We start from the raw sequence: 20811 nt of genomic DNA on the forward strand, positions 1-20811 counted from the left end.
TTTGAAGAAACTTTTAAAACCTATCTGTAGAATCCCGGGGTAGGTGAGATATTCTTATGAAGGGCAGAAAACACTATGTAACTGAGCTCTGGCCAGAAGGAGGACACCTAATGACATAAATAAATATGTTAGAGATAGGGATCTACTGTTATTTTGGGGATAGAAACAAGAACTTTGAGGGCCCAGAGAAAAATTCCTGGTTCTACGGTGGGCATTAGGGAAGGGTTCACAGAAGGAACACTACGGAGCGGCATCCTCAAGGATGAAGGGGACGCTTCTAGGCCGTACATGTAAAGGCACAGACTCATTAAAGGATCTGGTATTCTGATACTAGTGCGAAATTCAGTGCAATCCAGATGCAGTGAATGACTGTAGACGTTGGAAAGGGACCAGTTTGTGAAAGAGCTTATGTGCAAAGCTAGGAAGTTTTAATTCAATGTCAAGATACGCCTTAAGCAGGAGAAAGACATGATTGCTTAATCTTTTAAAAGGTAACTTATAGAGTGAGAAAGGATGTTCTGGTTCAGACTGCTAATTGCCTACCTCAACATGCATTCTGCTTCTCCTTATTAACAGAATCCTCATTTTAATTAGGATAACTTTGTATTAACCTTGTATTGTTAAGGTGTCAGGGCCTCTCCCGAAGCCAGGTATGTCCATGTGGACTAAGCTGTGGCTGATGACACATAAGTAAAAGTGCTATCTGCAACATTTCAGAAAGTACCTTAAAAGAGAGAAGATACGCCATTTCCCTTCTGTCTTTCCTCTATTTTCCAGATTGCCACAGGACATGGTGTTTGATAAGACATGAGGTAAATTCGAAGATGAAAGACTTTTACTAGGATGCTGGCTTCCTGAAGACACGGAGAGGACATATTACCATAGACTTTTTTGTAAACAAGAAATAAGTTTCTGTCTTTTTTATGGCACATGCATCCAACCTCATCCCAACTTATAAAAATGAGTATTAATGTTACTGTAATGAGAAACTCCTACAGTTAAGGAGTGGTTTAAGAAGGAACTGCCAGTTAAAAAGACCAAGAAAGGTGAGACAAATGAGAATGGTCTATCAAAAACCAAGAGAAAAATGCAGATTGAAGAGGTAGGGTGGGGACCAAAGCAGCAGATTTTAAAAGAAGTCAAGCAGGAGGAGGCCTGAATGCAGGACGTTAAGTTTAGAACTATGAAGTTCTTGTTGACTTTAAAAAGAGAAATTTCAAGAGAAACTAGTAACCAAGTGAAAATCAAGTTAAAGTGGGCTTCCATCGTGAATGAGAGTCAGAGAAGCTAAATTAATATTTAATTTCAGGGATAAGGGAAATAGAGCAACAGGTTAAAGGTAAAATGGGAAAAAAAGAGATGTTTGGTGTCTTTTCTCAAAACTAAACTGTATCTCCAATGATCATGATCCTGTTAATATTGGCTTTTGTTTATTAAATGAAAAGAGGTTACCCATTCTTTGCCAAGAAACTCAAAGCCTTCAAAATAAATAGGAAATGAATGGCCTTTCACATTCAGACTCACTTTCATTTGGGGACCCGACTCTGTCCATAATAGTGCGACACTGGAAAATAAAATACTTCCTACTCCCAACTCAAATTCTGTGGAGGCATATATGTGTGAGTGCAAATGGGGCAGGCATAGAGATAACATGGAACTCCCAGGTCTGAAATAAATGAAACTTCTTTTAATTCTGAAGAAGTTCTTATTCAATTATTCAAAGATTTGGAGGTGTATTTGTATCAAGGATTTTTTAAAAAAATTATTTATTTATTTATTTGTCAGAGAGGGAGAGAGTGAGAGCACAAGCAGGAGGGAGCAGCAGAGGCAGAGGGAGAAGCAGGCTCCCAGCTGAGCAGGGACCCTGGGATCATGACCTGAGCCAAAGACAGATGCTTAACCGACTGAGCCACCTAGGCAAACCTATCAAGGATTTTCAATTGCACATAAGGAAATGCAAGAATGCTGGGGCTTCCTATGTAACTCATTTGCAAGCCCTTGTGTCCATCTTCTGTCTGCTCCCCCGGATCTGGCCCCTATCCTAAACTGCCTGCTTGCTTCCTTCTTTCTTTCCCTCTTTCTTTCTTTACTAGGATAAAGGATGCAGTTAAACAGGAGTAAAGACTACACAAATGAGAGCAATGTACCAGGAGCTTGGAATATTTTAATACATTTTCAAGCGTAAATAGCAGGTAGTTCTCACCAGCAAGAAATATGAGTCAAAAATTGGGGGCCAGAGCCAAGGCTTCCAAGATCAAAGAAGCAACATACATCAGATAAAATACTGACCATGTAAATATATTGAATTTATGAATTCAATATATAGTAGTAGTGTTTTTTGAATACTTGAAAATATTGAAAGGATTTTAAATGCATTTTCTCATGCCATGTGTTTTTGAAAGAAATTTGTTTGACTCTGGGGAAAAAATTAAGTGTGCATTATGGTCTTCACTGAAAAGCTTAAAGAACAGATTTCTATTTCTATTAGGAAAGAGTGCTTCTCCTGCCTTCTTGGATTTGCTGCTAACAGAAGAGATGAACGTACTTCATAATTTGCTAAGTTCCTCCATGAAGGCCAGCCATTGTTTCTATTCAGTGATTTGTAACTTAAAATATTGGCTTCAGGGGCACCTGGGTGGCTCAGTCGTTAAGGGTCTGCCTTCGGCTCAGGTCATGATCCCAGGGTCCTGGGATCGAGCCCCGCATCTGGCTCCCTGCTCAGCGGGAAGCCTGCTTCTCCCTCTCCCACTCCCCCTGCTTGTGTTCCCTCTCTTGCTGTCTCTCTCTCTGTCAAATAAATAAATAAAATCTTTTAAAAATATATATATTGGCTTCAACTCATTCAAACAAAATGGGTGAAATAACTTTTTTACTGTACAATGGCCTTATGACTGAGTGGTATGGGGAGAGAAGTGCTCAAAACAAGACCCGTAAGGGTTATAGAAGGAACATCCATCAGATTCCTTCTTCCTGATGTACTGAATGTTCCTTGGTGTAACCTTATAGAAATTTGAAAACCCACAGAGCTACTTTCAAGATAAAAAAAACTCACATAACTTTATTCTTTAAAGCAGTAATATGTCTCAGTTACATTTAGATACAGTACAAAGAATAATAAAATAGCACCTGTAAATTTCTTAGTAGATTGTAAAGAATCTTAACTCCTTTATCTTCCTCATCTTTTTTCTCCACTTCACTAAACAAAGAAAACAGATTACTCTCCCTTCCACTCCTCTTGGGTCACCAGGGGTCTGATTTTCATGCGAACAGTCCTGAGGGAATAATCTGCACCCCTGAAGGGGACCCAGACCACTCCGTTCTCAATCTCATAAGGACTGTTGTTCCTTGGATCATAAGAGCCCCCGGGATAGTAGACGCCATTGAGATTGGCCGCTTGGCAGCTGTTGTACCACCAGCCTCCGCCGTAGACTTCTGCGCAGTTCTCTTCCCACTGGTCTGCATCCCTGTCATAGGTGCTGAACTGCATGCCCGCGTGAGAAGTATACTCTGTTCCTTCCTCTGCAGAACCCTCAATCAGAGCATCACCTGCTGTGCCCTCATAGGAAGAGACCTGCAGGGTATAACCTTCTGCCTCAGAACCTACCCTCAAGTGATATTCTGCATAAGCCTGGTTTCCAGCCCAGTCCTCTAATTCAACCCGAAGGACAGAGCCCCTCAGGGTTAGTAAGTGGAGGTATTCATTGCCTAGCCAGAATTCTCCTTCCCCCTTGTCATCCAGGCTGCCGAAACCCTTCTTGTAGTCTTGCCAGGTCCGGTTAAAATTCAGTGATCCATCCATTCTTTGCTGGATCAAAAGCCATCCTCCCAAACTGGTCTCTTGATCACAATAAACAGAAAAAATCTTACTGGATCCCGGTAGCTTGATATTGAAAATACCACTTTGGGTACCTGAAGGATGTGTTTGGAGGACATCATCACAGTCTAAAAAAAAAATTAAGCTGGTTGGAAGAAGTTATTCTCATTTAACTTTACAAAGATAGGCATGGCCCAGATTAAACGAAGGCAGATACTGGCTTCCTTTTCCTTCTTTCCTTCCATCCTACCTTCCTTCCTTCCCTCCCTCCATGAGGAAAGAGTGCACTTACACTGGGATGAAACTTACGCAAGTGAGTGGCATTTATACCCACAAATTGCAGAGGGGATTTTCCTCAATGGATTTGAAATTTTACTTGCATGTACTGATAACAGCAAGTAACCAGCAAAGATATCTAAGTATCATTTAGTGGTAATATAACTTGTTTTTAACCTGATCTCAATGTCAACTGAGACACACACTAAAAATGTGATTAATAAATTGGGTGACAATTCCAAGAGCACACATTTTGAGTGGTGAAAGAATTTGGTTAAACTTAAAATCGAGTTTCAGAGGGATTCATTCATTCATTTAACACGTATTTATTGAGTGATGATTCTCTGCACTGCTAGGCATTTAGGAATACAGAGATGAACATGAGAGACAAAGTCCCCACCCTCATGGAACTTACAGTCTAGTGCCCAAACACAAACAAGCAAAGGGTGTAATTTCTATAAAGTGTAATAGAGGGCTAGGAAAGAAGTTCAAGGTGCTAGGGGAGGCATTGCAAGAATAGTGAACTTAGTCTAGGGGGTCAGGGAAGGCTTCCCCAAAGGAGAAGTGTGGATACCTCTGGCAGAGCGAACTTTATCATGGCCTCTTTTGGTGGTATATCCTCCTTTGAGGGTTACATGTTCCTCTTCAATTCCGGCCTCACCTGCCACTTTATAGCTCTTGCCTTCATATGTGGAGTCTCCTCTGTTGTAAGTTGTACTACTGCTCGAAAATTGTTTGCTGTGACTTGAAGTTTTACCACCGAGAGGGAACTCAGGTACCCTTGAGTGTGTGAATATGTCCGATTCTGAGCCCACAGCATGGGTCCTACTGTTAAACTCTCTGTGCGAGGGTAAAAGCCCACCAGGAAATGTGTTTCCAGTTGAGGCAGTGCCGAAGAAACTCCCCAGATCAGGATGCCTAAAACGGAGATCATCTAGGCTACCAGCAAAAGTATGGGGTAAGTCACCACAGTCAGAACCATCTTCGGAGTTTACCACTTCTTTGGTCGTTTCTTTGTGACCATCAGGACCTATAATAGTCTTAGTAACTGTTTTAGAGCATGAATGACGAGTGGTGGTGGCACTTCCAGAGGTGACCTTCTCATTACCAATAAGAAGCTCTTTATCTCCTTTAGACGTGACCAGTTTACCTGTGTGGTACTCTTTCTTTGTCCCTGGAGTTACACTTCCTGACACCTCCTCAAATTTGCCCCACTCTGGGTTGGTAGGCCTGGTGTTCCCATGCCCTAAGCTTCCAGACTCAGAACTTCCAGGTCTCCAAGGGCCAGTACTGCCAGTCCCCGTGCTCCCAGAGCTCCAAGAGCTGCTGCTGCTAGACTCAGAACTTCCAGGTCTCCAAGGGCCAGTACTGCCAGTCCCCGTGCTCCCAGAGTTCCAAGAGCTGCTGCTGCTAGACACAGAACTTCCAGAGCTCCAAGGGCCAGTACTGCCAGTCCCTGTGCTCCCAGAGCTCCAAGTGCCGTCACTGCCAGGCACAGTGCTCCCAGGCTCAGGGCTCCAAGGGCCAGTACTGCCAGTCCCGGTGCTCCCAGAGCTCCAAGTGCCGTCACTGCCAGGCACAGTGCTCCCAGGCCCAGTGCTCCCAGGCCCGATGTTCCCAGAGCTCCAAGAGCTGGCACTGCCAGACCCGGTGCTCCCAGGGTTCCAGGTGCTAGAACTTCCCGGTGTGAAGCTCCCGGGGTTCCTGGGGCTTTCAGGCACTGATCCTGTTCCATGAGATGCAGTGTCTCCTCGGGTATTTCCATCTTTACCAGACCCCTCTAATGTCATTTTCATCTGTTGCATTTCCATGAGTGCCCTCCACTCTGAAGGGGCCTTCTGAAGCTGGCTCTTGAAGTCCCCAGGAAGCGTATTTGCAGTTGTGGTCATTTTCAGCCGTGGTAAGTATTGCCTATCTTTAGGTGGAAGTAAGTCTTTGGCAATAACTTGTTCAAGTTGCTTCTGCTGATCTTCATAGTACTTTAGATCTGTCCTACGTTCTAAAGCCCTATTGCATGAACCTTGGCAAGATCGGATCTTAATATCAATGTCCACCTAAGAGAGGGGGAGAAAGGGAAAGAAAAGAGGTTGATATAAATAAAGAAATTATGCCTATTCAGTTCTAAGCAGTTAATTTATTTTTTGGAAACTGAATTCATTTCTTTAAGGTGAAGACCTACCAATCAATACTCTATTATTCGTTTATGTCACACTCTCAGTGGAAGAGATGTTAGGTATTGTACGGTTAGCCTGGAGAAGCAATAGGAGCTATTTGGATTCATCTTAGTCTTAAAACATATCAGTAAGATGCTATTCCCTCTGAAAGGAAACACTGATGAATTGACCCTTAGTGAGACTGAGATTGAAGATCCAGAGGCATGGTGATGTCAGAGCTTTGAAACAAGACAAGCAGGGACTTAATATTTGCTCTTGAAATTTACTATGTATCCTTGGAAAATTTGCTTAATATCATTGAACTTTTTTTCTTCATTTGTAGAGTGGGGGAAATAATACCTACTTTGTAGGTGGATAATGGATATAACGCTTAGCTCTACATATAGTAGGTCTTCAGTGAATGACTATTGCCTCCCTTTTCCCTGCTATTCGAAAACAAAAAAATCTGGTCTTAGAGCCAAACACTCACTTACCTCCAGTCGTTTCATATCTACCAGCTGATCCCTGACATTTTTCTGTAAAAGGCGGATTTGCTGTACTTGTTCTATGACTTTGCGCCTCAGGATTTCAATTTTGCTTCTCAGATCTTCTGACACTTGGCTATATGTATTATCATTATCTGAAAAAAGCGAGAGTGAAGGAGCTGCTAAGTGATTTTCTTATCATAGCCAGCAAAAGAAGGAAATCTATTTATAAATATCATTTCCCTTTTAATAACAATTTGTTCTTTGGACATTTTATTTGTCAGTTCCAAATCTATTAGGCATTTGATATTTGAACAATGTCATGTCCTTTAGTCATCCATAGTTGTCAATTAAGATGCTCTACTAGCAATTAGTAATCCAAATAAATGCAGAAGAAACGTCTTTGGAATTTTAAAGGTATAATTAGGAGATTAAATCTGATCACATTTCAATTATTTCATCATATCCTTAACCAAGGGACTTAAAAATAATGTTAACAATATGCTAACATACTTAAATATATTCTTGGATTTTCTTACTGAGAAGTTTTCCCTCCTACCTATAGATTTGAAATTGTTCCTAAGATTTTTTTTTTCCTTAGGTCAACAAGAGTCTTCTTTATATCTTTAGGAGACACTTAACTAATTTAAAGTCAACAGTGCAACAGTAATGGCAAGTGAGTGATCCTGTTGACCTAAGGAAAAAAAAAATCTTAGGAACAATTTCAAGACGAACCATGAGAGACTACGGACTCTGAGAAACAAACTGAGGGTTCTGGGGGATGGGTTAGCTGGGTGATGGGTATTAAAGAGGGCACGTATTGCATGGAGCACTGGGCGTTATACGCAAACAATGAATCATGGAACACTACATCAAAAACTAATGATGTAATGTATGGTGATTAACATAACATAAAAAAAAAAAGATATAAAGAGTCAAAGCAAGGCTTCAGGAACTAGGGCCTCACTAAATTTGCTTCCCATGCCCAGAGCAAATCTAATGTCTCCTCGTCCTAGTGAGACTTAGTCATAGTCCTATGAGAATGTAGAACATAGCTCTATATTTTAAATTAAAAAACAAAACATAAACAGCTTGGTGGAGTTGGACTCCCAGCTCCATCACATGATAGCTTTGTGTCTTTGGGTAAGTCTCTTGATCCCTCAGTTTCCTCCCTCCTCTGTAAGACAGAAACAATATCTCCTCAAAAAGTTATGCTCATCTTCTTTTCAGTATATACTCTTTAAAAAAGAACACATTTAAATTCTAGTCTTCAATACAAAATTCTGACTTACTTTGTGACTTTAAACAATTCTAAGCTAACCTTTTTAATGTTACTTTTATAAAAAGCAAGCCCCTCCTTAAAATTCAGGGATATCATGAAGGCATGCATTTCTATCTTAAGTACTTTGGAATGAAATTGGAAGTTGCTATAAGGAGACAGCATATTTATCTGGGGCCTTTGTTGTTGCGTCGTTGTGTGCTATAAAGTCAATGTTCCAAATATGTGATGCTTACTGTTAGTGCTGGCAAAATCCCCTCTCACGAGTTCCATTATATTCCCTGTCAATGAACCAGAGTCCTTATTGTTCTTCTGATAATCAAATAATGAATTTTTGAGCTTATTTATTCTGTTTGTAAAATCTTGATTGACTTCATCAATTAACCCTTTCATCCTGCAGCCAGAAGGGCATTTGTAGTTCTGCAAGTGAAGAGGAAAAATTATATTAAGGGTCTATATCTTAGATCCAGTATAATTTTGAAGGTTTCCATGCAGACCCCCCCCTTGCCCCTCCCTCCCCCAATATGCTGACATCATCTATTGACTTAAAAGTAGTTTAAGAGGACTAGTCGGAGGTCATAGAGAGAAATTCTGGAATGAGGGTACACTTAATAATAAATTAGGCCCCACAAAATCTTGAGGCCATAATACTTAGGTTCCTGGGATTTGTCTGAACATGAAACTAAAATCCACACTGTTAATCCCATTAATGACCCAGAGTTTGGGAGGTAATTCAAATACTGCTCTCAGGGTGAGGTTGCTTTCCATTTGTCTTCTTGAATTTGGCATGTAATGAGTTATTAGATTATTTCCCAACTGAAAAGTTTTCTGTGACCTACTGGGTCAGCCTGTGTACAATTCTAGTACCACAGGGAAGGATTCTCCCACTCCCTCTGCCCACCACTCACCCAGTCTTCATCAGCACAGAAGGGCCAGTCTGTCTCCTTGCAGACAGATTGCTGTCTTTCCACGATCCTGGGGCCACGCACACCTCCTCCTTTGGCTAAAAATTCATCTTCCTTGGTATCTGTGGTCTTTAGAGATTCATTCGAACACACAAAAGAGAACAACGTTAGGCAGATGACACTGGCGTGCCTGCAAACCCAAGGGAAGGGGAGGGGGTGCTCTCCCAGAGATTAAGAGCACCTGCTTTGGGGCCTCTGCAAGCTTTCTGACATTTTCACTGAAAATCCTAATACCTATTTCATGGAGTTGTACGAATTAAATGAGTTAGGGTAAACACATTTTTTAATACTGTTGGATGTGAAACAAGCATTTAATAAATGCTAGGAGTTTTAAATATGGAAAATGTATTATGTACGGAAAATTATTTGAATCAACAAAATTAGTTAAAATTTACCTTTTCATTTTCAGTAATGTCTGGAGATAGAAAGGTAATTGAGAAGTTCAGAGTTCTTTCCCTTATAATTTCTGTTTCAGTAGGAAAAAACCTACACTACCTCAGCTTAATTTCTCTCTCCTTCAACTTTCTACTTCGATCTGATGGATTCGTAATTTGAGCAGGTACATACCAAGGGCACAAATGTGGCCAGATCAGACTGGGAAATGCTTTTTAGGTTACCCACTCACGTAATAATTTCCTTTTAATTGCAATGCAAAAGAGTAGACTGAAAGCAAAAATAATGGTCCATGACTGACAACTTTTTTTGAACACCTTTCTAATTAGAAATACAGATTTTTAGAAAGATTTCTATCGTGACCTATGAAGTGAAATAGGACATAGAAATATTCTTCCAGCAAGACTTTATAGCCTCATAAATCAAGATGGATTTTAAGTTTTAGTTATTTTTATTTTGTGCTACTAACTTACAAAGATTTTGCTATGACTATTTTAATCTCAGATAGTTTAGTCTTTTTTTTTTTTTTTTTAGTAATCTCTATGCCCAGTGTGGGGCTCGGACTCACAACCCTGAGATCAAGATTCACATGCTTTATGGACTGAGCCAGCTCCCTTGGATAGTTTATTCTTATAATTAGCTAATATTTGCTATCTCATTTTTTAAGAAGTACCCTAATAATAATAATAAGTATTATTATTAAAGCAATCAAGGACAGTTTATTTAAAAGAACAAGTACAATTTCTTTAAGAAATAAAATTATAAATTCAAACATACTTCAGAATAAAATGGCACAACAATAAAAACAGGCAAAAGTTAAATATTTATGCCAATAAGGGAGAGATAACTGAAAACTTATGCATTATCCAAAATATCGTTAGCAAATGATGTTAGTCTTATTTTCCATAAAACTTTTTTTACTTAAAGTTTACTATAAGAAAGAAATTTAAGTTAGAAACCCTCTTTAGTTTTTTTGCTCTGGTAGTAGGTTTTATGAGTGGTGAAGGGAAAGAAATAAATTGGAATAATTCATAGCCCAGGAAGTAACTGAGTTTCTTAAACATATTTGTCATGTTTTTATAAGATCTAAGTGTTTCAAAGGCCTGTTGAATTAAGTTCCTCTTCTTTTCTACAGGTCTCTGGAGTCAAACTTCAGAAATCATTGCGATATTTAGTAATTATTTTAAAAGATTGCTTCCCAAAAAGAATATTGCCTTCTCAATTAATCTCTCCTAACTATGTAATATGTAATAAAATATCCTATGTAATATGTTTTAAAACAACGAATTTGCTTTTCTTGGGAAAAAAAAACACACAAAAACAACCTTTCAGGAAAACTACATTAAACCACTGTTCTGCGTATTATGGACAAGTAGCAATAAATTAATAATTAGATTTTTTAAATTCTTAGCAAAAGAATGCTTTGTTCCGTTAACTAGCATGAACTATCTCGAGGCTTTATTGGAACAAAGAGGGCAAAGATTTCTTCCCATAAAACAAATAAACAAATGATGTTGTAAGGCTGAATTACAGACACGGAAGCTTCCCCTGTGAATTTCTATACTTTAGTCCAGCTAAGTCTCCTCCTTACTCTTGAGGTGTCAGGCTCATCTAGGATCTTGCCTCCATGGCGTAGAGCTTATAAAGCTCGCAGTGTGTGAGGACGTAGGTAAGTCTCTCAGACCTGCAAGCTCTTTGCAGAATAAACACCAGAGAGAAAGCAAGAAGAGAAAATAAAGGCGACCGTACCCAGACTGTGCCTACCACACTCAGGACCAGGCAAAAGATCTTCGCAGAAAACATCTCTCAGGGTGGACCTGGCTCTTAAGGAGCACCCCAGCTGAAAGAGAGGAAGACTGCCTCCACTCCTAGTGCCCATCCCATTTAAATCTGCAAGGAGGTTTGATTAATCATTATCTTTGTCCTGTTTAGACAGTCAATATGCGCTCTACAACCCTTGCTTCTTCTGTAAGGTTGGTGTCCCCGAAGTTCTTGCTCAATTCCCCCAAGCTTGTGTGCTTTTGATAAGCTGTTGCAAAGGTAGCAGCAATTCTGGGACGATCTCACATTCCAGGAACAGGATGACTTTAGAAAGGCAAAAGGAAACATAGGAAGACAGACCTCTGCTTGAGTACTTGAGACAATGAGGAGAGGGGCTGAGGCAGGCTAGAAACAGCCCACTGTAAACAGAGATCTGGCAAATGATAGTTCACTTCATGTAGGAATTATGGTTGGATGATCGGACTTTTAAGAAATGACTGTGGTGGGGGTGCCTGGGTGGCTCAGTAGGTTGAGTGGTGGACTCTTGATTTTGGCTCAAGTCGTGGGCTCAGGGTCCTGGGATCGAGCCCTGCTTCTGGCTCCCGGCTGAGTGGAGAGAGTCTGCTTCTCCCTCTCTCTCTGTCCCCCCACCCCCTGCTCACTCTCCCTCTCTCTTTCTTATATAAATAAATAAATAAATAAATAAATAAACTCTTAAATATAGAAATAAATCTTTAAAAAATTGACTGTAGTGATAGGCTGACCCTGAAATCCTTCTATACGTTACCTTGAACAGATTCTTTTCCTCTATCCAAAATAGTTAAGACAGTAGCCCCTGGAGCCAAGCATCTTAGGTTCATAATCTTAGGTACACCATTTCCCAACTCTGTGCTTTTGACAAACTACATGTTTTTATGAAGCATAAATGAGTTAATCCTTGTAAAGCCCTCAGAGTGGTGATTCCCACATAGTAAGTACTCATTGAGTGTTAACAATTATTGGAGAACATAAAGTGCCATGAAAAATATCGTTTCTTTCCTGTGTCTATGCCTTTGGACATGCCAGTTTACTTTCCCTGCTCTTCATCTTCATATGAAAATTTTCCTTGGCCAGATCTAGCAAACAAAAAACCAGGATGCCCGGTTAAATTTGAATTTCGGATAAACAACAAATACATTTTAATGTAAGTATGTCCCGTGCAATGTTTGGGACATAACTTATACTAAAAATTTTTATCATAAATGCATATTAACTGGGCATCTTATAATTTGCCTGACAGACCTACCTTGCCTTAAATTCTGATTCGTATGTGAAGTCTATTCTGATAATAGTAATAGCTAATATTTATTGAGTGTTTGCTAAGTGCCAGGCACTTTGCTAGACACTTTACATCATACTTGATTCCATCTCTCCAATTAAAAGCCATCTCTTGTTCTTCCATACTCCTTTAGACCATGTACCTCTCATGACATTTATCACTGTAGGAATGTTGTCCATTTCCTTCACTAGATCACAAACTGGAGAACTGACACATTTTACTGGTCTTTATGTGATCCCAAATGGCATGGGCCCTCACTCAGCAAGAAAACATGGGTGTAAAGTTGTAAAGTCGACCTGCTGCCTCCTCACACATTGTAGGCATGTGAAGCTTGCTATAAATGGATGAAAGCCTGGGTACAAGGCAGCACCTTCCTTCACTACTTGCTCTCTGGAAGGTTCTTTGATCAAGCTCACTCCTGATGTTGCTTTCTTGGATTTCTAGCTGCAGCTGCAAAACTCGGAGGGAACCCTAGAATCCAGCCAGGTTCTGGAAGGCCGTGATTCCATGGAGAGTTGAGTTATACTCAGTCGACCGTGACTAAACTGGCAAAATGCCAGGCATGGATAGAAACTTGAGGCTTGACCTCTTCAGATGATTTTGTCTGCTCACAAGAATTGTTCCTTTTGGGACGTGAACACAGTATATGGAAGATGTTTCTAGAGAGCAATCTAGGGGGCTGCAGGTGATTCAGTTGAACATAATCTAATTGAAAGTAAGTTAACAGAAAACAGTTTGAACAGAAAACATTCATTTGACTGAATGCCTCAGCTCTGGTTCCACATCGAGGCATTTCCAAGGTCCCACTTTTAGCCTTTAGCCCTGCCGTTCCGTGGTTCCCTCAAAAATCTGCACATCCAAGGCTTTTCTCAGATGGTATCTCCTCAGAGAGGCCTTCTTTGGCCAGCGCACCTACAGAGCAGTCATACCATGAACCTAGTTTTGTTTTTCTATTTTATCACTACAAGGTAATGTATATTTGGAAGGTTATCTGTTTATGTCCCCCTACACTGAGCTTCGTGAGGCCAAGGCGCACTGCCTTGTACAAGCTCAGGCATAGAGTGAACATTAGTAAGGGTTTGTTGGAAGAATGAAAGGCTGTCACAGTGGCGACACAGAACGGTGTAAATAATGGCCTTGGCAGAGAGTGAGATCTGGATTCTAGCTAAGTCACATGGGTTTAGTCAAACTCAATTCTCTGAGTTTACTTATCTGTCAGATGGGAATGGCAATATTTATCTTGCAGGGTTCTTGTGAGGATTATATAATATGGCCTATATAGCATGTTGGATATACACAATGAGGAGACCCAGAAATGGTCGCTTTTGTTGTTCCTAGAACGTCTCAGTGCCACAAAATTGAAAGTTCCCATGTTACCTCTCCAGTGCCCGAATTCCATAACCAGACAAGTTTGTGGGGCATTCTTTTGGCCCGACCCTGCAGGACAGAGCACCCACGAGGCTGGGCCCTCCCCCCCATGAACAAGCTGTATTATAACCTATGGAGAAGCAGGTTTTGTTTAGCCAGGAAGCCATGCAGATGAACAGGTGACAAATAATACAGGGAGTATCAGTTTTTTAAAGCACATGACAATAAGGATATTTTGACAAATAAAAAAATTGGGGGAGGGGAAGTCTGAGAAACTTCTAGTTTCTTAAACCACACCTCTGTAGAGTATTGTATTTTTCCCAGAGATGACCAAATCCTAATTTTTTTTTTAGCTCTAATGAGAGGGATGTTTCATTTATTTGTCCTTTTGAAATTAATAAAATATTCCACAAATTAAAATTATCTAATTGCAGGGATTCCTATATTTGCTATGCCGTAATATCTGGCAGGGCTGAAATGGTATATAATGTATGTAAAAAGAATAGAAATTCTATAGCTGTAATTATGCAAGATGTTTCTGGAAAATATTCACTATGTCTTCTAGCATAGATCTATATGGATCTGTAATTTTATTATTGTCCTAATAACAAGAAGATAAGGGTGCTTTGACAGGACATATCTTATCAAAACAGTATTAAATGCACAGTTAGAAAGTACTAAAATTAATTTCTAAAATTTGAAATGCCTGAATTATGAGAATTTAGGCAATTCTGGTACTTACGGTCTCTTTCAGGGCCTCTGCCTCAGGTTTTACAGCAGAGACTAATCTATAAAGGAGTCACTGGAAAACAATGGCAAGGCTACTTAGCTTTGTGTATCTGATTTTCTCTATTGGTCTCCTGCATTTCAAGGGTGTTGCAAAAGTTGGTTTTTAACCAAACTGTCTACTGTGAAAGGTGAATGAGTTGTTGATGATGTATGTAAGAGTAACTAATAGGACTTTTACTTTCAGAACTCATCAGTACCCTGATGGCTCCAGATGGTTTCCCTGGAAGTTATAGCTCCAGAGAAAAGATGGGAATTTCCTTAAACATATAGAAATGATTCTGAACTGGATTTACAAAACTGAGAAAGGGAAAAAAGAGCTTTTCTTGATCTTGTTTGCTTCTGTCACACTGCATTTCTCTTTAATCTACCTATGCAGGAAAGAAATCTACTTTGTTATAATTGAATGGTCTCCAAATTAATAACCATTTAATGGAATCATTTTTTAGTAATTTTAAAATCAAATTCTATAATATTCCAATAATACATTGATAGTTCTCTCTCTCTCTCTCTGTCTTGATGCATTATTTTCATGGTCTTCTGCTTAAGCAATTTTTTTCTTTTTTTAAAGTAGGCTCAATGCGCAACATGGGGCTTGAATTCATGGCCCTGAGATCAAGAGTTGGATGCTCTACTAACTGAGTCAGCCAGGTGCCCCCACTTCCGCACTTTTAATCAAGTTTCCACTAAGTAGTTCTGAGTATGTGTGTGTGTGACATGTGAGTATGTGTGAGAGAAACAGAGAGAGGGAGGAAGAAAGAGAGAGGGAGGGAAGGAGGGGGGAGGGAGAGGGAGAAAAATGGGTGAAAGTGAGGTCCTTGAGTTTTTCCCATTGCTTTACTTCTTGTCATTTTTTTAAGTGTGTCATCAATTAAATAATTCATTTTTGGGGCACCTGGGTGGCTCAGTCGTTAAGCGTCTGCCTTTGCCTCGGGTCATGATCCCAGGGTCCTGGGATCGAGCCCCGCATCGGGCTCCACATCGGGCTCCTTGCTCGGCAGGAAGCCTGCTTCTCCCTCTCCCACTCCCCCTGCTTGTGTTCCCTCTCTCACTGTGTCTCTCTCTGTCAAATAAATAAAATCTTTAAAAATAATAATAATAATAATAATTCATTTTCAAGATAAATTAACTTTTCTTATAATGTGCTTTACTAAATTTATCAAATTGTTTGTTTTGAACATGCCTTAAAGTATAAATGTTATTTTTGAAAAGTAAAACCATTGTACAGATGAATAATCAATTTATGTGTTAATATCAACAACATGGACTCATTCTAAAATCATATGCCTTAACATCATATACCATCCATTAAATCTGGCACACTTCTCTGCTGGTTTCACTGTGGTTCTATTAAAGATTAGCAAACAAGGTATATCAGTTGGTATTTAATTTAATAATGATATATTAAGATCTGGGGATTTTAATTTATTAAGATTTAATAATGATATATTAAGATTTGGGGAAATAGCATTTTTTAAGTAACTTAGACTTTCCACAGCAAGAAATTTATTAAAAGTATGAGTAAATTTAATAATCAAAATAAATTTAGTTATTTGTGATTTTTATTGGAACCTTTTTTTTAAGATTTATTTTTTTTGAGAGAGAGAGAGACAGCTGGTGCAAGTGGGGGAGGAGCAGAGGGCGAGAATCTCAAGCAGACTCCCCCTCCCCATTGAGCATGGAGCCAGAATCCTGGCTTGACTTCGAGACCCTGAGCTGAAACCCAGTCAGACACTTAATCCACTGAGCCATCCAGGCGCACCTGGAACCTATTTTAAATGGGCCATTCCATAATAAAACCAAGGCAGTTTAAAGAACACATTTGGGTAAAATTTTTCTTAGATAAGCAAACAAACAAAAATGCTGAGAATAGCAGCAGAGAAACCCCAGTTGGAGGACATTTTACAAAATATTTGACCAGTATACCAGAATATATGCCTCTCAGCTGTCAGTGTCCTGAAAAACAAGGACAGACTAAGAAATTGTTATGAAAGTTGAGGCAGATGTGGCAACTAAATGTAATATTGTATCCTGGATAGGATCTTGGAACAGAGAAAAGACATTGGTGTAAACACTGGTGAAAGGGAATAAAGCGGGCTGATTAGGGAATAATAACTACTAGAGTTGCTTTCTTGGTCTTGACAAATGAACTATGGTAGTTATAAGGTGTTAGCAGGAGAGGAAACTGGGTGACAAGTACAGGGAACTTCTGGAGTATCTTTATAACTTTCCTGCAAAATACATACATATATATATATATATATATATATAATAAAAATGTTATTAAAAAATAAAAACAAAAATGATTAAAGTTTTAAAATTATATTGCCAAACTTAACTGACATTGGATTCAAATCCCATGCAGCAATGCCAGTCTTAACAGCAAAAAATCAATTTATTTTTGTTTTTATTTCTGAAGCAATTTCATGTGTTCTCTCGTTTGACCCTTATCACAGCTTTGTGATGTAAGGAGAGCAAATTAGGAAGGAAAACATTACCAGTCCAAGGTCTTTTAAAGTTAGGTCAGATTTTTTAAAGTCACACTTTAAATATTTGCCCCTGAGGATTTGAAAGAGGCCACTTTCATCATAGAGTGGAATCTGGCCTCCTGTGTTTATTTACGGGGAGTCAATATTTAGATTTATTTAGGGAGGTTTCCCATCTACCAGGGTCATTTTGTGCTTTTGAAGTTGCCAATAAAAGAAAACCTGGGTGAGGACTTGGGAAATGGGAGTTAGGGCAAAGAATACTGGATTTTGGATTTGGGAAACTCATTTTTGACCCAGTGGTAAACCTGATTAAATGTCATGATCCAGAATTTATCTCCATTTGTACCTTCAGATATTTCCCAATTAAATTGAAATAAGCAAGAGCTTGAAACTGTGCCTGCCAGCTTTCCCAGAAGTTTTTCAAACCTGATGCCGAGGAGTGTTCCACAAGTCAAAGGTCAAACCTACTCTCAGTACTTGTAAGGGGCCATGGCTACGGGGCCATTTGGACCAAAGCTCGTGTTTATCACTGTCTATCTTTAGTTTCTTTGTTTTCCTTCTTAAGGGAAAAAATATTAATTGTCTACTGATATGTAGATCGTTGGAGAGTGATTATGATTTATGTGCACTTTTATGGGATCGATTAATTCTCTGATAATTCCTCTGTCCCAGAATATCTTGTGAAATCTGCCTCTCAAGAACAAATATCGGGGGCGCCTGGGTGGTTCAGTCGTTAAGCGTCTGCCTTCGGCTCAGGTCGTGATCCCAGGGTCCTGGGATCGAGCCCCACATCGGGCTCCCTGCACCGCGGGGAAGCCTGCTTCTCCCTCTCCCACTCCCCCTGCTTGTGTTCCCTCTCTCGCTGTGTCTCTCTCTGTCAAATGAATAAATAAAAAATCTTTAAAAAAAAAAAGAACCAATATCAAGGGGCACCTGGCTGGCTCAGTTGGAAGAGCTTGGAACTCTTGATCTTGGGGTTGTAAGTTCAAGCCCCACGTTGGGTGTAGAGATCACTTAAAAATAAAATCTTAAAAAAAAAAAAGAAAAAAAGGAACCAATATAAGATTATGTTCTCTGATCATAATGCAATAAATTTAGATGTTAATTAAAAATAGTTTTAAAAATCACAAGCTTTGGAACCAAGTAATATTCACTTTTTTAAAAAAGATTTCATTTATTTATTTGACAGAGAGAGACACAGTGAGAGAGGGAACACAAGCAGGGGGAGTGGGAGAGGGAGAAGCAGGCTTCCCGCGGAGCAGGGAGCCCGATGGCGGGGCTCGATCCCAGGACCCTGGTATCATGACCTGAGCTGAAGGCAGATGCTTAACGACTGAGCCACCAAGGCGCCCAGTTCATTTCCTTTTTTTAAAAAATAATATTCACTTTATAACCCTTGGATTCCAAAGAAAATCAAGGGAAGTTATAATGTACTCAGATTGTGGGTCGATCTTAACATAGTGTTGAATGAAAAAAGTAATAAGTACAATGAAGACCTTAGCAGTGTTTCTCAAAGTATTTGTGGTAAAGAACCAGTTTTGTTAAATTTCTAAACAATTACAGACCTATAAATCATAAAATGAAATAAAAATAATTACTAGAAAAATAAAATTTTAAAAAGTAAGGATGAATCAAATGTAGGCCCTAATATTTATTATTAGATTCCAAAGACATAAAATTACATTTCAGTGAATATAATTTGAGCAAAGATAATATAGGAAAAAATGTTTCTACATGCTAATCCTCAATTTTTCTACCTATCTTAACACAGACCAGTAACAAAGAATTTAGGAACCAGCCAGATAACACTGATTTATAACACAATGCCTTTTATATAACTTAAAAATACATAACAAAACATATCAATTCATGATTTATAAGAATGCATACAAATAAACACATCAAATCTATTGGCATGATTGTTTATTAAGGAGATAGAAGGAAGAAAAGGAAGTTTGAATAAAAGAGAATCAATCAATCAAGAGAGTGACCCAGCACAGGTGAATGAAAATGGTGTTACCAGGTTTTCCATTAACTCAACCTCTGTCTCTGAGGGACACACACACACACACACACAGATATATAAAACAGTCTTTTCCATATTCTTGGTCTCTTTATCAACAACTTATTCTTATCCATCTACTTTATCTCTTCTTACTATCTTTTTTTTTTTTTTAAAGATTTTATTTATTTATTTGAGACAGAGAGAGAGAGCACATGAGATGGGGGAAGGTCAGAGGGAGAAGCAGGCTCCCTGCTGAGCAGGGAGCCCGATGCGGGACTCGATCCAGGGACTCCAGGATCATGGCCTGAGCCGAAGGCAGTCGCTTAACCAACTGAGCCACCCAGGCGCCCTCTCCTCTTACTATCTTTAACTCTTTCCCTGCACTCTTTTAGAGCTACATCAAAATGATAAGAAATCATCAGGGAGGGGTGCCTGGGGGGCCAGTTGGTGGTTAAATATCTGCCTTTGGCTCAGGTCAAGATCCCAGGGTCCTAGTATGGAGCCCTGTGTTGGGGTGGGGAGGTGTCCCTGCTTAGCGGGGAGACTGCTTCTCCCTCTCTCTCTTCCCCTCCTCCCCACTTGTGCTGTCTCTCTCTTTCTCTCCTTCTCTCTCTCAAATAAATAAGATCTTTAAAAAGAAAAGAAAAGAAATCATCAGGGAGATATATTTTCTCCAGGGTTAAGTGTGTACTTTGTTTTTCACTCTTATCAACTGAATAAACCAAAGATATCTACCACAAATACCTTGGCTAGTTTATACTGGATAGAGTACGTCAAAAATTTTTAGCTCTTGTAATGTTCTCAACTGTGTTGTCTATACTTATATTCTCCATTTCTCACTCATTGCAACCCATCCACAAATCTGAAACATAATCTTTATAACTACTAACCATAAAGGGAATTGGAAAAAAAAGCTACAGCCCTTCAGGGGTATATTTTAAAATCTTGATATTTGTTCAGTAAATGATTACTCCAGCCTGTTGATTAAAGAACTCTGCCTTGTAGTTGCATGACCTGAAGTCATGGCGTCAGTACCCCCATACAAGGACCCTCCTCTTTGGAAGCTTCCCTCGGTAGGTTTTTCAAACTGTGGGACCATGCCCATCTGCTTTGCACTTAGCCTTCCTATTTTGCAGTGACCTTAGTTCTTTATATCTGGGAAAGGGTTGAGTAAGTTATCTATGGTTTGAGCTGTGAAGAAAAATAATCTGTCTCTATGAAGACTCAAACTCTTTGTTTCACTTAAAAGTAGGTTTTTAAAAGTTTATCAAGATAATCTTTTCTATTTGTATTTTATCTGTGGAGACATGATCCAACTGGGTCTAGAAGTATTTCTCATGCTTTATTTCTTAAACTGTAGCCCTTTGATATTTATCACTGAATATTAGTAACTGAACAAATAGAATTGTGTAGTTCATCTGTTTTTCTCTCATTGGGTTTTAAAATTAACTTCAAATGTAATATAGCATTATAGCAAACAAAACAATACAGAGGTATATAAAGAGAAAGTTAGAAGCTCCTCTCTACCAGTCAGCCCCCCTCCAGCAATCAACGCTGGATTATCCAACATGCAGACCAAATACGTATTCAGGACACTTATAAAAACAGGGAGCTCCAAAATGTTTTTGAAAAAATGTTATAATTGATATTTTAGAAGAAGCACCGGACTAGTGATCATGAGAAAAATCAGAAATTTTTGGATTTCTTTATATTTATTTT

At 39.2% G+C, this 20811-nt stretch overlaps 2 protein-coding genes across 2 annotated transcripts; both read right to left on the minus strand.

Moving 5' to 3' along the window:
* Positions 1–3079: 3079 nt before the first annotated feature.
* Positions 3080–4091, minus strand: LOC116637374 (fibrinogen alpha chain-like). The gene has a single exon (XM_032412724.1). It carries the CDS (start codon positions 3797–3799, stop codon positions 3215–3217), a length of 585 nt encoding a protein of 194 aa, XP_032268615.1. The 5' UTR covers positions 3800–4091; the 3' UTR covers positions 3080–3214.
* Positions 4092–4620: 529 nt separating this feature from the next.
* LOC116637373 (fibrinogen alpha chain-like) lies at positions 4621–11242 on the minus strand. Its single transcript, XM_032412723.1, has 5 exons — positions 11115–11242; positions 8916–9041; positions 8244–8427; positions 6738–6883; positions 4621–6144 (listed from the first exon to the last, which is right to left on the minus strand). Exons 1-5 carry the CDS (start codon positions 11166–11168, stop codon positions 4621–4623), a joined length of 2034 nt encoding a protein of 677 aa, XP_032268614.1. The 5' UTR covers positions 11169–11242.
* Positions 11243–20811: the final 9569 nt, after the last annotated feature.

Source organism: Phoca vitulina, unplaced genomic scaffold (genome assembly GCF_004348235.1).
Source record: "Phoca vitulina isolate PV1807 unplaced genomic scaffold, GSC_HSeal_1.0 scaffold14, whole genome shotgun sequence".
In the NCBI taxonomy this organism is placed as follows: domain Eukaryota; kingdom Metazoa; phylum Chordata; class Mammalia; order Carnivora; family Phocidae; genus Phoca; species Phoca vitulina.

What these genes read in the sequence shown, in the direction of transcription:
- LOC116637374 (XM_032412724.1), bottom strand. Translation starts at nt 3,799, where the DNA reads ATGGATGGATCACTGAATTTTAACCGGACCTGGCAAGACTACAAGAAG.
- LOC116637373 (XM_032412723.1), bottom strand. Translation starts at nt 11,168, where the DNA reads ATGTTTTCTGCGAAGATCTTTTGCCTGGTCCTGAGTGTGGTAGGCACA. An exon ending in GTGTGGTAGGCACAGTCTGG is followed by an intron (nt 9,042 to 11,114) that starts GTACGGTCGCCT and finishes GAATCTCTAAAG; the next exon opens with ACCACAGATACCAAGGAAGA. An exon ending in GGATTTTGCCAGCACTAACA is followed by an intron (nt 6,884 to 8,243) that starts GTAAGCATCACA and finishes CGCTTTTTTCAG; the next exon opens with ATAATGATAATACATATAGC.